This window comes from Pieris rapae, chromosome 1 (genome assembly GCF_905147795.1).
Source record: "Pieris rapae chromosome 1, ilPieRapa1.1, whole genome shotgun sequence".
Classification (NCBI taxonomy): Eukaryota; Metazoa; Arthropoda; class Insecta; order Lepidoptera; family Pieridae; genus Pieris; species Pieris rapae.
In genome coordinates, this window is record NC_059509.1 from 7,953,438 (window position 1) to 7,970,178 (window position 16,741).

The following is a 16,741-nucleotide window of genomic DNA, read 5'->3' on the forward strand; positions in this document are numbered from 1 at the left end:
GCTACTTATTTAACCGGCTTTTTGTCGAATGTTCAAATATTTACTGCCAATCATTACTTAGCTTTCTACTTTTCGCTAAGTCTTTATCTGTATGATAAATAAATTATTCAGCCATGTTTCTTTGAATGTAATTTGTTTCGTTGATACGTAATGACACACATTCATCGTTGAATTGGTGCATAATTCAAATCTCTTTTTCTGTATCATTGTAATTTACATACGCTAAATAAAAAGCGGTGTCATCACAAAGGATGTTTGGAGGCAATATAAACATAATATCAATTTAAATTCCTTGTTAGTTAGCCGACATCATACCTGAACGCCGATGGCGCCTATTGGCCGAGTGCTTAACCAATCAGAAGCCCGTATTCTCCGGTCTCTGGACCCCAACAAGGCGGGCGGGTCGAGTGTCGAGTTCTACTGCTCTCCGCACCTCAGTTGTTTTTCACACCTCGCATAGTAGTGACGTGAATTCTCGACGCGCCGGTATCAGATAATTATTTTGGAAATATTTTAATCGCCGGTTCTTAGTGGAAGTGACGATGCCACGACCTTCCCGTGAATCGTATGGTGATCAAAAACCACCGTATTCGTATATATCACTAACAGCAATGGCCATATGGAGTTCACCAGAGCGAATGCTGCCGCTGTCCGAGATATACCGCTTCATAATGGACCGATTCCCCTATTATCGAAGAAACACACAGAGATGGCAGAATTCGCTGCGACATAATCTATCTTTCAACGATTGCTTCGTGAAGGTGCCGCGGCGGCCTGACAGGCCCGGCAAAGGCGCCTATTGGACACTACATCCGCAAGCATTTGATATGTTTGAGAATGGTTCATTACTGCGCCGTCGCAAGAGGTTTAAGTTACAGAAAGGTGAAAAGGATAATTTGAACGCAGAACTAGCAGCACTGGCTTCTTTTAACCGTGCATTTTTGGCTCGCCAGGCTAATGCAGGCCCCTCACCGACGGCTTTACCCACCGCGGGTTTGTATACACCACCAATGTGTTCACAAATGAGTCCTGAACCAGCTGAACTAGCGGAGGTTACTGCGGTCACAGTTCTCCCCAGAGAGAGACCGCGACGAGCGTTCACAATAGAAGCTTTACTGGAACCAGAGCCGCCTCGATCATCTCCTTCTCCACCTCAACCGTTTTCAATGCCAGTGCATATGGCCTTACCGAGAATTGACTTATCAATTCCATCGCCGTATATGTTAGCGGCGCATCGGTATCAGGCAGAGCTCTTGCAGGCAGCTGCTCATGCTTTGCGGCCGTGTTACCTTCCACCACCAGTGCTTCCAGTCGCGTGACATCAGAGGGACATTGTGAACTGTTACAACATGTGCAATTCTAGGTTGTAAGTAGAGCATTAGGTATATAGACATCGAAATTATAAAGTCATTTATAACGTTATATGTAGCGTAGATATACTATTACTCTTAATATTACCATGTATTCAGTTTGAAATGTTACTTATCTAATTTTTACAGTTTTATTCGCATTCTTTGACGCGTCGGGAGGCCTATTTAAATAACCCATTCACCTCAAATTCAGATAAATTAGTGATCTCAATAAATCTTAAATAGTTGATCAGCTAGTGTTATATATTTAATTTATTAAGTAAATGTAAATAATTTTATGTAAGATGGAATTACGCCAATGTTTTAAATGTTAGTGCATTTATACGTTATTTATTTTTGCTTATATATTGAAACGTGTTAGTTTCACTGTTGTAAATATTGTTATATTGTTAAGTGTATTAAAAAGTATCATTATAAGATTGGTTTTATTCTTAGCGTGGGTGGTAGTTTAATTAGATTATTACGCTTTTTAAGAACGTTGAAGTATAACACGGGCTACCTAATCCTTCGTGGGGGGCGAAGGATACAAAAGTAAATTCCGATTAATAAAAAGTTATCTTGGAGGTGGTCTTTTCACGGTCTAATGTGGCGCAACGACCCATATTTATGAACTAATAGCTCGTGATATTGCATCTACTTGAACAATTGTCGAGTCATCTGGTCCTGATTAGATTAATGCTTGTAAAAAATACTTTAATAGAAAAATTTGTCGCCTATTTTAGGGGTATCGAGTTTCACAATTCGATTTGAGGCATTTATTTATACAATACAGATGCATTAGGTATAAAAGAAGGAATAGTATATTTTATTTATTTATTTATTAAAGTAGGTACTGATGATGTGGTCATCATATAAAATGCTTTTTTTCAATATATGGTAAAACCTATTTATTAAAAAACAAGACAATTATGAAGATATATTTAACATAAAATTTAAAAAGTTTAATGAAAACATTACCCTTCCAATTTTAATTTATATCAGTAATGTTTAATGCGTTTTTGGTACCAGATCGCATATTATGTGTTCTTATATTTTAATGGTTTATTGAGGTTAATCTACCCACTTCCGAAATATATCAAGGTCTAGATAAATAGCATTTAAGTGTCGTTACATTCCTTACAAATACATATAAATCGATACATACATAAGTCGATACATTTATAAATGTAATAATAAATTTTGTTCGAAGGCAATTGTGCCACAAAGGCACATTGTAGTGCCTATAGGGACCTAATATATGGGTTTTTGACAAAGTACTAACAAGCCAACGTATACGTAACATTCGCGAAATATATTCAAATATTTATCACCCAGGTTGCACGCAAAATATCACACTGCGTTTTATAACTTTGCTGTGAATGTTTTGTCTACGAAACAACAAAATTTAAGATCATTCATGTATAAACATTTTTCTACGAAGCATATTTGATGACATAGGCATGAACAAAACATCCTGATACCTGGAGGATAAAACTACAAAAAATACTTTGAAGTATAGGTATTTGAAAACTAAGAATACGCTCGGTATACATAGTATATTCTAGTATATACTCAGTATATAAAGTTGCGTTTAATCTGAGGTAGAAATAAATATATTTAAATATTAACGTCTCGTTGCGAGGTCTAGGTAATTCTTTATTAATAAATACGAGTACTTATAGTCGCCACATGTACCAGGTTTGTATATAAGGTCAACAGAGTTATTACTTTTTAATACCGCTGGACGTATTTGGAACGGAAGAACGAAAGCATAAATAACAATTGCTTATCAATAGTTTTCGTATAGTAAGCATTTTGCAAAACTGTATCGATGCTTCAAACACTGTTTTCACGGGTATTTCTGCAAATACTTAATACTGATTAGTAATTAAATTAATTAAAGGGCTCATTAGCACATGCACGTAGGTAAATTAAAAAATTATATCTATCTATACTAAATGGTTTCTATACTGTACAATTAACGACGTGCAATAATGGTATGAATACCTATATAGTAATAGTAATAATTACATTTTTACTTAATAGATATTTTTTGTTAAGCCAATGCGTTAATAGTCAATTATTAATATGTTAACAAAAAAATAAGTTAAAAAACTACTTTATATAAATATCTCTGTCGCTCTCCGAAACAACACTGTTAGACAATACTGTGAGACATTTATACAAAAAAAAATGTTACAATATGATTTTCTTATATTATTCTGTAACATAAATAAATAAAAAATACTAAACGTTTATGAAATAAAGTTAATATATAAAGAAAACAAATAGGTCATAAAATAGCATACTTTAATTTAGCTTCTAGAACACGGCCGTATACTGAACAATTTACACAGATTATTATTATATTATCTATTGATACGTAACAGTATAAACAATCTTCATCTTAACATAGTAACAAGATCCATTAGAGTGCTATTAATCAAAACGATATCCACGTAACGTAAATCACTGCAACAATGCTGATCAAAATTATTAATGAGTGTATTGTCCGAAGATACCTATTACAGGCAAATATTGCCAATTGGAACACGTATACAACCTCTTTGTTTTTTAGTAACGTAGATTATGACCTATATAGTATATGTACTCTCTGTATAGTATAAGTTCACCATAAATTCGCTGAAAGTTTTAGCCGTGCACCACCACTTTGTGGAACCAGCTGCCCACTTAAGTATTTCCGAACCAATTCGACTTAGGGTCCTTCAAGAGAAGAGCGTGCCAATTCTTAAAAGGCCGGCAACGCACTCGCGAGCCCCCTGGCATTTAGTGTCCATGGGCGGTGTTAGCATCAGGTGAGCCTCCTGTCGGTTTGCCCCTTGTTCTATACAAACAAAAAATAAAAAATATAAAAGATTATTATTAGCATTATCATAATGCATAGTATGCAGAAAAGACAGATTTCGTTGAAATTACTTAAGTGTCTGAATTGGTACACTCTGTCCGCTAAAATAAAAATGTTCTTAAAATATATATATTATGTATATTTTTTTATTATTCTTATTTTTAAATTTGTTTAAACTGATACAAAAGAAAAAGGGTGAATATATATTTCTACATCTACTAGCCGCGGAAGGCTTTTAAAGGGTAACAGTTATATTTTTAAACGGAAATAGACACAACCTCTGGAATCCAACCATGACGCATATGTCTTGTCTAGTCTAGTCTATATATATATGCCTTGTCTAGTCTAGTCCTTTCATAGTCAATAAAATTAGTTAGTTTCCTCCGCTTCAACTATTTTATCAATCGTCTCTATCTTTTAAACTGTTTACGCTGATGTATAGAGACAGAGAAAGAGTATAAGAACTGATTTAGATTTTAAACACGGGCTAATTACGGGGCGCCTGTTAAAGATCACTCAAAAAGTATAATATATTTAATATAATTCACACAAAATATGTAAGATTTATAATATTTCCGTGAAAATTTAGTAAAAATTAACTGTTGTTTTATCTATCATCAAGTAAATTATAGTATCTTCTAAGTTAACACCTGCATAATGTTTAAAAACAACACAATCCCACGATAAATATTTGCTGAAGCAGCTGTTTGAGTGGGATCATTACAAACCTTATATAATAATCGGTCTCTTAGCACTTCTGTCCAAGTTTTTGCCTGAACACCTTTGTATCATTCGTAACCTCCAATTTGGAAATTAATATTAACACATTGTGTCCATCCCTTCACAGTCCGTTATAAAGTTTTATAACCTTTGCGTCATTATCTCACCAGAAAACTTTAATATAATCAACATTAATTACTACTATGACTCAGATATGTCAAAATATCAATTGACATGCGTGAGTGAAAGTTCGTGGTTAGTCTCGTTACCATACCATAAGCTTTTTGGACAGCTTTTTGGCAGCATGTTTTGAGGAAAACCATAGACAATAAGTATAATTCGTTTAATATTATAAGCAAATTATTCGGTACGAACAATAATGAATAGGACAAATTAATTTCAATAAAGATGTTCAAAAGAAATGAAAAGTGTGCTTTAGCATTTTTCAATGAAGTTTTTTAATGAATTAAAAGTGATAAGGGCTATAATTGAATGTACGTCACTGAATAGTCTTGAATGAAGGTCTCGGTGACATCACGAAATCCCGCCGTGTAGTTCCGGTGATTGTATTGTCCGCCCGCCCCTAACAATTTGGAAACTTGACATACAAGATCGGTGAGTGCTCGACTCAACTTTATGATTAGGTTTGATTAAATATTACGGTGAATGCTTTGCTCAGGATCAAATCCTTATATAATTATATTATTACATTATAGTAATTATGTAATAAATGCCTGTATTACACGTTTAAAAGGATTCTTATTATATGTATTACACTTTTTTTTGGTTTCATAATATAAAACTGTTGGGACGTTTGTCCTGGTATTTATATTGATTATGACAGATAAAATATTAAAGTTGTGAAAATTAAGATATTTTATTCTGGTATTTCTAATGTCGATCAATGATATTATTATAGCTACATTGTTCTTGCATCCAAAAGACAAGCAACTTGCTTCGTGTAATAGGTTATATTTGGCTAGTATGTTAGTTCTTTTAATAATAACTATTCTTTATTATTTTTTGAAGTATACCTGAGACTCGTTTGGTATATAAGATTATCGTACAAAAAGTACTGTTAATAATGTAATACAACATTTTTACACAACATTTAAATTATTAGAATTATTATAGGTAAATGCTAACAGTTTGTACTTTATGTATAGTTTTGGCGACAGTATCACTAAACATTACATAATTTTCCTGCCTATTTGGGTATTTGTAGTTACTGCGTTCGCGATGTAGAGTCGCTTATAGGTATATTTGCAATACGCATATAAACAGTTTTTGACAAATTTAACAAATAATTAAATACACTTAAAAGTAGTAATAATAAATTTTACATTGAGTCTATGCGATGAAATCTTGCCGATTAAGATGCAATTCAAAACATATCGAGATCAGATTAGATCGATCTATGGATCAGGTCTAATAATTTTGTATCGATCGTCGGAGAGGAGGAGAGATCTAAACTAAAGGCGTATTTTGTTTAGGTCTAATATCACTAATTAATGTCAAATGTCAATGAAGTGAAGCTTGTAACTTGCAGGAAATGGCTGAGATGGAGTGAAAATATCTCGAATCAAGCAAAATATTTTGGGCCGCAGTGCAATCATGGGAACTAGAGTCAGAAATTCAATTGCGTATATTTTTATAATATCATCTAAACAAGGCTTATTAAAAAAAAGGTGCGATTAGTAATTGTCATTAGATCACGTATGGTCAGGTGAAGCCTTTGAGCCCGCCGACCGGTACCGTTTTGTGTGAGTCAGTTTTTGTAAAGCATTTAGGATGCGTTTTTTCTACTGTTTGTAATGGCTAGTGTAGGACTTGACACATCAGTATTGTTGGTTTTTTGTGGCATCATCTGTGGTGTTACTTTGATCTGTGTATCATTAACCGACTAGAAAATAGGATTACAATCTTGCGTTTATTATAAATCTTTTTCTTATTATTGTCCATTTTTTTCTATGAATTTCTATGTTTTTATGTTCAACTGATATTCTCATTAACTGTAGTCTAATGCAGTTTAAGATATTAAAACGTATGTACTGTATATGTTAGTGGTTTTCTTAGTAGGAATGTAGGTATGTAGTAAGTTATAAACGAGTGTCAAAAAATATTTAGTTGACATTTTGTGAACTAATTTAAATAAACTATGCAACGTAAAAACAATTTCTACTTGTGTCAGCTATTCCTGAGATAATCGCAAAAACAAACTTTATCGTTATAGTTTACATTTATAATGAAGCACCTTTTATGTGGTGTTATTCAGCCAACGGACTTAGTAATAACGGTTTAAGGGTTTTTACTATAAAGCAAAATGTTAGCAGCGCGTTATTCAAGCGAAAAGTCTAACAATTATAAAAAACGTAAATTTCTTTTACACAAAAAGTGCCTTAAAGAAAATTTTTTTCACAATAACTACTTAAATTTTGTGACACTGATAAATTTAATTTTTATAACGTGCATCATACACACTTTCTATTACTCTGTACATGTAAAGTATCATTGTAATATAATAAGTATATCAGAAATTAAGCATTATATTACTTTAATTTTTAACTAAAAAAATATATTTTATATTAAAATTTGAAACTGTATAAATAGTTAAGTCAGAAACAAGAACACAATAAATCTTCAAAATAATGCTTTTAGGCTAGTGGACGAATGCACACGCAAAAATATTGTTGATGAGCCTTCCGAGGCCTGGACAGCTATACTCTATCAATATTTTTTCTGATACTGTAAAAAAAATACATTGAATTTCTTCTGTTCCGCCAGTTGAGAAATATTCCACACATTTTCCATACATTTTTATCAAGATTTTTTGGAAAAATTCATGAATCAAATTTATGGTTTTTATTAACTTCTACTACATTAAGCCTGACGCGAAAGCTGGAAACGCCCTTGTTAGGGATTACAATTTCTATTGTATGTGCAAAGTTTAAAATATTGTTATCGTATAGTTCTATGTGAAAGAAAGATCGCAAGCTGGCAAAAATGCAGCTTTAAATCGAAACCCGTCTAAACGATATTAAAAAAATCGATTAAGAAAATTCGCGAAAAACTACGTGTTGGTTGTAATCCATTAACCAAATTGTTAGTGCTTATGTTGGTCGTGAACGATTTATTTAATGTTTGCACGCGAAACTAAAGTGTCGATTAATAAAACGAAACGTTTGAACAAAATTGTCTATCGTAATTAAACGGTCGATTTAATGCACATAATTGCAAGTGATAAAATATTGATTGGCTCCTATAATCACATTTCGTAATGGAAAGTTTTGATTGATTTAATTTCGATAAATCAAAATAATAGTTTTTATTGATGGGGTCGTTCATTTAATTTTATTGACAAGTCAAATTTGGTTCATTGTTCTGAATCTTGTCTGTGGTTTGCTGTAATAATTTAAACATTAAATTTAATTTTAACACACAAAATACAGTAAAACTCAATAATGCTACATAAATACATTTAGAACCTAACCTTACTTATATATTTTTTTTTTCTTTATTTTACAAAATAATATAATATATCACAAAATGTTACATTAGAAAACCGCTGTGGTTTGTATTAATGTAAGTATAGCAGTCTTGTTTAGGAGCGCGACAAATGTATATAAAAGTAGTTTTTTAATTTAGAGTATATAACATATAACGATAAAAATTTAAAAAAGATTCTGTATCTGTTTCGCGATCGTATTTTATTCATCAACAGGCGAGTAGGTGATCCTCCTCTGTGACAGACACCGGCAGACCTTCGGCTTTTTGGGTCTAAAGCATGTCGTTGTCATTCCCCATAATCTCGTCGAGGGGAATCGCGTTGAATTCAGAGATATACACAAGATATACATATACATATTATAACTCTATATATATTACGATAACTTATATTATTAAGAAGTAGAACTTAAAATATTTTTGACTACTGTTTCATGCGTTTTCTTGAGTTTTATTTCGAGTTAATCAAGGACTGTTGCCGCTCTATACCGCAAATAAGCCCGAAAATCCAAGATGCGGGCCTATATAATATGTTGAGATGGTACACACCAAAAAAACAAAAGGAGCAGTTTTAGAATATGCTACCCTCAACTCTGAGGTCGTACGTTCGCGTCATGACTGTAAAAAATTGCTTTTTGATCAATTAAAACTCACACGGACGGCGAAGCAAAACATTGGTAGGAAATCGGTATGTTTAGAGAAATCTGATATTCTTACAATGGTCAGATACAAAAATCTGAGGTCGAGACAAATTAATTACACAAATAAATAAGTAAAAAGGATGTTGTAAAATAAATTCTGTTATGATTTTCAGATTACCCCTAATGTAAGGCATATAAATCTGAAAAGCTTTCAAGTTTCAACAATAGAACACTGAGAACATTAGCGATGTAAAAAGGAGGTTTAAACATTAGCTCCTTTGTTGCGTAGTGGAACGGATTTTTCATCATTATGAATAAACCAAGATTGAATCCGACACAAAAGCTGTCAACCTTTGCGGAATAATAAACCGCCTTTTTATTGTTGTTATAACAAAATGAAGCCGTAATGAGTGCGTCGCTCAAGTGAATTTAATGTAGTTCGATTGAATTAAAACTACTTTAATGTACCTTTTATTTACAACGCTGACAGTTGACAAGCGTCGCTGACAGCTGTCAGACGGTCGTCGCGCCCGCGCCTGATTTGCAAGATTTGCTTGCATAATGTAAATGAAATCTAATTGTATTTATTCCAGTGGTCCATTTTTTATAACAAATTCTGTACTGTATAAATATGTTATGTATTTTTTTAATAAATAATTTGGTATGTTCACATGGCTTACTTAAGATCGTTTTAGAATCGAACTAAAATGACTCATTTCATTATTTACGTCATACACGCTCTCAAAATGTTGAGTTACGTAAATAGTGTTAAAGCAATTGTACATAAAATTATCCTAAATATATTAAAAGCCTTGATAGTTATTTCAGAACCAATATCACTTAACAGCTTAACCTTGTTTTTAAGAAATCAAGTAAAACCTTAAAAAGGACCGGCGAGATACATAGCATATTAATTATAATCTTCCTGCCCATAAGAACTTTAAAAATACCTTGAACAAACATGATTTACTTTAAAAAATAAAAGAAAAGCAAATGTACCTACATTTAATGCAATAAATAGTTCATATTAACATTAACATTCTTTACTTATATGAATGTGATTAACCCCGTGCAGCCTGTAATCACTGTAGCCTGTGAGTCTGGCCAGACGCATCCTGTCCTTTTCCCCCGCCCCGCATCCCTTCCGGGATAACCTTCAAAGGTATCTCGCGTACACTGTTAACGACCCAACCTGTTTTCATAGCACTGTGAGAAGATTTAGCGAATTTGAATTTGGATTGCTCGGCCAGCCCAGCGGTCCATCCATCACATGAATTGATGGATTTGGGACCAAAAAGACGCGAAAAACTCTGCGAGATGAAAGCGGGGCATTTTGTGAGCGGTGTTTGTAAGCGTTGCTATTAAGAGAGGCTATTATTGTTTGTCTCGGCTTTTGAGTGTTAATTACGTGCTTATTTTATTTGTTGGTACGAAGAGTTTTAATTGGAAAAAAATATTTCTACGGTGTTGTGAACTTCAGTGAGAATCGGTATTCTTTATACAATATTTCAGTTTTGTTTTAAAAAATGTTATTACACTTACAATTATTCAATTAATTTGACTTTTATTCGTAATAGTGGTCTCATAACGAACGTATTATCATTATAATTTTATGTATCACAAGAAACTCAAACTTACAAATTGGTTTGTTATCCGCATTCTCCGGAGATTGGTTCTTTGTTGTCGCCGCTATAATAGCAGTATTACCATTTGTTTTTCTGTGCCCCTACAGTTGCCTGTGGGTCGTGCCTTATTGAAATGTCTAACCAGTGGAAAACAATTTACTCTATTTCATATTATAAAATTATATAGCGCTACTTTGTTCGCATGTATAAGGAATCGTTGTGTCTAACCTAGAGTTGCTGTTCTATATTTATAACTAAATTAGTGCAAACGTCGTTAGCGTAAAATTATAAGTTGAATAAGTAAGTTGGCAAGAAATCCGTGGATATTTGGAAAAAGCTGTAGGAGATTTACCCGTAAATGGGTTCCGGTCAATGGCACTCAAGGAAGTTAGGACACTAGGATAACAAAGAAAAAAATATATATATAACAAATCTAAACTAAACAACATTTGTAAAGATTAAAACTAAACAGGCATTATTATTATTATTTAATTGGGAAAAATAATTGGGTACCAATTGCGTACACAGATATGTAATCCTTTATTTTTTACAGGCATAAACATAATATATGATACTATAGATCTTTTAAGTGTTAGAAAAATATATAAACCTGATAGAATAACAGTTTTTCCTTGATATTCAAAAATATTTATAAAAAAGCGTCAAAACATGAATTATAGATCGATTTGTAATTTGTTAGCGTTGTTTGCTACAATGTCAAGATTTGTAATTATGTAAATTAATGGCTGCGTCTTAATTAAACGACTTAAATCAAGCAATTTAATTATTTACATTTACAAACTACCTGTATCTCTGTAGCCGACAATATAAACTTTATAACATTAATTATGTATTCGGAATCGTAAAAACGTCGCAGCTAATTAGAATTCCGTTTTATATTCATAATTATTATCGGCGTGCTCTACTGATTGGATAGGTTTTTTATTATTTTGACAGAACAAACTTCAAAAAATTAATATGATCTTTGAGTAGTTGCTTCTCCTTCTAACTTAAAAGGTAAATTTAAGGAGGAATCTATCATTCTTACTTACTGTTCCTTCCTAAAGTGAGGACGCGCAGTCGGTCTAACTACTAAATGGCCGGCACGAACTGGCTAAGACCGAGAAGTGTCGCTGCACATTCTATTTAGTAGCGGATCACTATAGGTTAATATAATAGTTATGTTCTGAACAAGCAAATTACTTTTGCAACGATCCCAAACGATTGAGTCTCATATATGTTATTTTTGTAAGTACAAACTCTATGCATTCAGAAGTGTTTTGATAGTACCTATATAAGTTATTACGTATATAAAACATCCAAATTACATTTCGTTGCAAGAAAAAATTAAAATAAGTTAATAAACAGTTGGGCGGCTAATTGCTTTCGAGCGGTCACATACAAGCAACCATTGTAAGGCTAAAATATTAAAGATAACCGCAATGAGCCCAAAACAACAGAATATACAATAACTTAGACATAAAGAATGGAACAAAACGAAGCAATTATAACATATGTAGACATTGAAAAAGGACTCACGTATCACGATAATTTCAGTTAGTAAAACTAAGAAAAATCAACAATATGGTTTCTCGTCATATATTCCACGCTATTCCTACGGGACGCCATGATCAAAAGAGAGTAATTATAATAAAATAATTTGTAAACTGGCTGCAACTAGTTATAGTCTCATACGTGAGCAATAAATTTTGGTTTTATACTCCGCCGCTTCGGATCCGGATTAGAGTGGGATCCTAAACCTGTATAATTATTGTAATTAGCCGTCTACTTGCTGCAGGTTACTTATTAATTTGTTTACTTTTTGGTTAAGCAAAATGTGGTATTAATCACTCGGTAAAATAACGATGTTTGGCCTTCTAGCATTAGGAATTTCTGTTTTGATTCTGTTTTGCGCAATCTGTTTTGCGGATGTCATTAATCAAGTTTAATTTTAAGAAATATAACATTTATTAAATCTTGGTCCATAATAGTATGCTATTAGGTATTAAGTTTATTTTAAAAATGAGTAATTTTGTTTGTTATGGTAATGTTTTTTGTAAAAACCGAAAAAATAATGAACTGTCAAGTCTAACATAACTAAAATATAGCACATCTTATAATTTTGCCACGGACCACTTTGTGGAACCCAAAGAAGTATTTCAGAAACAATTTCACTTAGGGTCCTTCATGAAAAGAGCCTATCTATTCTTGAAAAGCTGGTCGAACTTGCTGGCCTTCTGCCAGTGTCAATAGGCTGCGGTAACTAAACGGACCATAAAAATCCATTCATTATTGTTATTACGTAAATTCAAATTCTTCACAAATACCACCCGTACCACCTCGACGTTCGCCGTTCCACAACTGAGCATTTTCAAGTCAGTTTTTGCCGCGCACCACCAGCTGCCCACTGAAGTATTTCCGATCCAATTCGAATTAGGGTCCTTCAAGAAAAGAGCGTACCAATTCTTAAAAGGCCGGCAACGCACTCGCGAGCCCTTTGACGTTGAGAGTGTCCATGGGCCACGGTATCAATTAACATTAGAAAAAATGAGCGCTACTTATAAGAGTTCAATTGAAAACAAAGGTGTCGATAGACACATAGTATATTGGCATTCGCCTAATGATAGGCTTTATAATATAAGTATTAAGTAGGTAATGATTTAGTTAAAACCTCCTGTTATTTGGGAAAAGTAAATTTTTGGACAATTTATTGTCCACCGTAAGTGTCATGTATTTAAAACATCAGATTGTAAATTAGTTTGCAGTCGTGGGCTTTAATAAATAAACATCTGCAATAGGCCTATTTTTAACCTTTTATAAATTAATATTAAAAGGTTGTGTGTTCCTGACACATAATTAATTGTTATTACCTATGCAAAGTAACGAAGAAACATTTGCCAGATGTAAAGGATATTTATTTAGTACGATATATTGGACAAGGGCCAGCCGTGCGACACTATCTATGGCATCCATCTGCCACATTTCATGCTCACCTTTTCCAATTTTCCAAAGGGCTCATAAAAGTTTATGTTAAAAACTACATTCTGCTCGCAATGTCCACGGCCTTCTTGTTCATGGTGAGTTAAGGGGATTTGTCACCGTTACACGATATGGGTACGTATTGTGAGGTGATGTAAGCGTAAAATGGTTTAGTGATACGGTGCAGGTGAGAGTGCGGCATGGACTCTGTTACGTCGAACAATTCAAGGTGCTTATTAAAATATTTGTTGAGAGACTATTTATTTGTATATGTTGAGCAGCTTTGTGATGCCGACGGCTCTCTTGTAGGTGGCGTTGGAACGTGGTCCTTTGTCGCAGGCCTCTGTGACTAATTCCATTCTGTAAGATAGTTACATTGCAAAATTTACTTTTTCCTTTGTGTTTGCTGGAACGAATTTCCTTAAACAAATTCCTAAATTATGTAATACAATAGAACATGGTTTTATTCAATGCTTTGACGATGTTTCTTTACTTGCTAAGTTGTAGATTGAACTTATATCGAACTCATTGTCTCAGCCGGCAACGCACTCGCGAGCCCTCTGGCATTGAGAGTGTCCATGGGCGGCGGTATCACTTAACATCAGGTGAGCCTCCTGCCAGTTTGCCCCCTGTTCTATAAAAAAAAGCCTCTCAATGCTGATGGAGGTCCTGTTGAATGATTCTCGCCATCAAGCAACTCTTGTTTCAGGTTACAAAGCAAGAAAATAAAGATTGAATCATTTTCAGCATTTCAAGTGTTCACATTAAAATCTTACTTAATAGCTTAGACTTGATAATTCAAGTCATGTTACTGCTCAAACTGTAGACACAAACGTATATGGATCAGAATTGGTACGAACTCTATAGTAATTATTAATATTGTAAGAATGCATTAATATTTAAAGAATGCAATCTTTTGTTTTCTAGTTGCCCTCACAGGATAATAAATGAATCAATTAACGTGAATCGATTACGTAGACTCCGCGGCGGACTCCCGGACCATCTTTAGTACGTTGACGAATCGACTCAATTATAACTAACCCGGGGAGGAAAATTAAATCGGCCATCGGCTGCCTTCAAACGTCGAAACTGTTAAAACATTATGAGCTCCATTTTATCTTGAATCTAACCTGAGAGAAACATGGAGTCCGCAGACGTTTCGGCGCAGGGGGAAAGAGACAGAACGCCCAGGAGGAAACGGGACAGACGGGTTCGACCGGCAGAGGTCGAATGTGTGGAATGTTTATGGTTCTACCGTTTTATTTTATCTGTGCCGGCAACGCATTAGAGATTGTTTCAATGGAAAGGATTGATCAGACGTTAACATCTTATAGAGAACAGATTAATAGACGCCGACGAATCAACTTCGCAATGAATTGGTATCACACCCGTATTACTTTGAGAAGACGCTATCACTACTTTATAGAATGGAGATAAAATCTATCTCCGTCGAGATTGTTATGATTTTATCATGAGACTTACTGTGTTTAACGTATGCACATATCATGGTGTCATAATACACTTAATTTGTTTGGTTTTTAAATTTCGAGGGATTTGTTGTTATTTTATACATGAGCATGATTGTTAGTGATTTATACAATCAGTGCTAGTGCAAAGCCGTGAATCTCTAGTTGTTTCAGCGTACAACGGTCAACCCTTAGGTCGTTGTTTCGAGTACCGGCTGTGCACAAACGGACTTTTATCTATTTGCATAACTGTATGAAATAAAAAATATAAAAAACAACGGATACAATCTGAAACGAAGAGCGAAATAATGTTGTAGCGCCACTCGATTTTTATGAAAATATAAATAACATATTATGAAGTTACTGTGAATTACTAGGACAACTGAATTAATATAATTTGGGTACAAAAATGGTACGTTTCAGATTTTCTTGCTGAAAGAAAACTCGCTGAACATAAAGCGTTGATTACGAAACTATAAGGGAACCCGGTACTGTCACTGCCGCCCGCACACAGACCTTTTGTCTCGTTGGCTTTGAGCCGGCGCAAGATGCATTGTGCGCGATTAGTTTCGGTGCAGCGCCAGAGACGGCAATTGTGTGTTGTGACACCGCTGCGCCCGCGCCGACAGAGACCATGTTTGCATTGTTACGTGCCGTAACATATAGCTTTGAGCTATGCCGATGTATTGAGCTTTCAATGGGCCTATCTATTTATTGCCTATGCATATTAGCGTAATTTTTAAACCATACATTTTTTAAACATTTGTCTCACAGGTCAGCTTTTTGCCTTGTATCTACGAGGTTTCTTCTTAACGCTACTCATATAGACATTTGTACATATACGATTATTAATAGGACATTGATGGTAACGGATTTTTAGTTTCTAATGTAGGTATACTAGATGCCTCCGCAAACCTTTCGTCTTCGCCTAAATATGTTTTTATCCCATAGCCTACCTTTTTAGTTGTTACATATGTTTTGCTATGATATCCCATAGAAACTGAAAACCTTTTCCAGTACCTTATTACTAGATAAAACAAATTTTAAGTATACATTTTTTGGCATCGCTAATAAAAACTTTTCAATTTTAGAACTCATTGGTAGTAACTATGTAGTATATTGCATATATACATTTGTTTTTGTAAATTTGCGGCTAATCTTGAAACTCTTGTTACATCTGAAAATGAACCTATCGCGAGAAAATTTTAGGTCAATGATTTATTATGACTTTCGTTGTGGGGCTACTCAACAACAAAGCTATGATAGGCTGTAGGACGTCCTAAGCGACTTCTAAAGATAAAATCAGTGCTGTGCGACGCATGAAGGAAGGTAAGACGGTGACCTATCAGCAGATAAGGGCAAGCCTAGGCATTGTTATGGGTCAAGTTCAAAAAATATGACATGGACATTTAGAGTTCAGGACAGGCGAGCTCTGTACAAGATGGATTCCCCATACTTTAACCGACGACCAGAAACACCTTCGCATGGACTGGTGGCACCGAATGTTAGATATGTTTGTGGTAATTTTTCTTTGTGTTAGAAGATGTAAGAACTGAACGTCAATCGCTGTTTGCCTGTGGTCTTAGAAAAA

The 16,741-nt window shown here is 34.0% G+C and overlaps 1 protein-coding gene across 1 annotated transcript; it reads left to right on the forward strand.

The window, feature by feature from the left end:
- The first annotated feature begins 454 nt into the window (after positions 1-454).
- On the forward strand, positions 455-1,678 carry LOC111003860 (fork head domain-containing protein FD4-like). The gene has a single exon (XM_022274597.2). The coding sequence runs from the start codon at positions 543-545 to the stop codon at positions 1,317-1,319; it is 777 nt and encodes a 258-aa protein (XP_022130289.1). The 5' UTR covers positions 455-542; the 3' UTR covers positions 1,320-1,678.
- The last annotated feature ends 15,063 nt before the right edge of the window (positions 1,679-16,741 follow it).

Coding starts and splice junctions, on each gene's coding strand:
- LOC111003860 (XM_022274597.2), top strand. CDS start 543: ATGCCACGACCTTCCCGTGAATCGTATGGTGATCAAAAACCACCGTAT.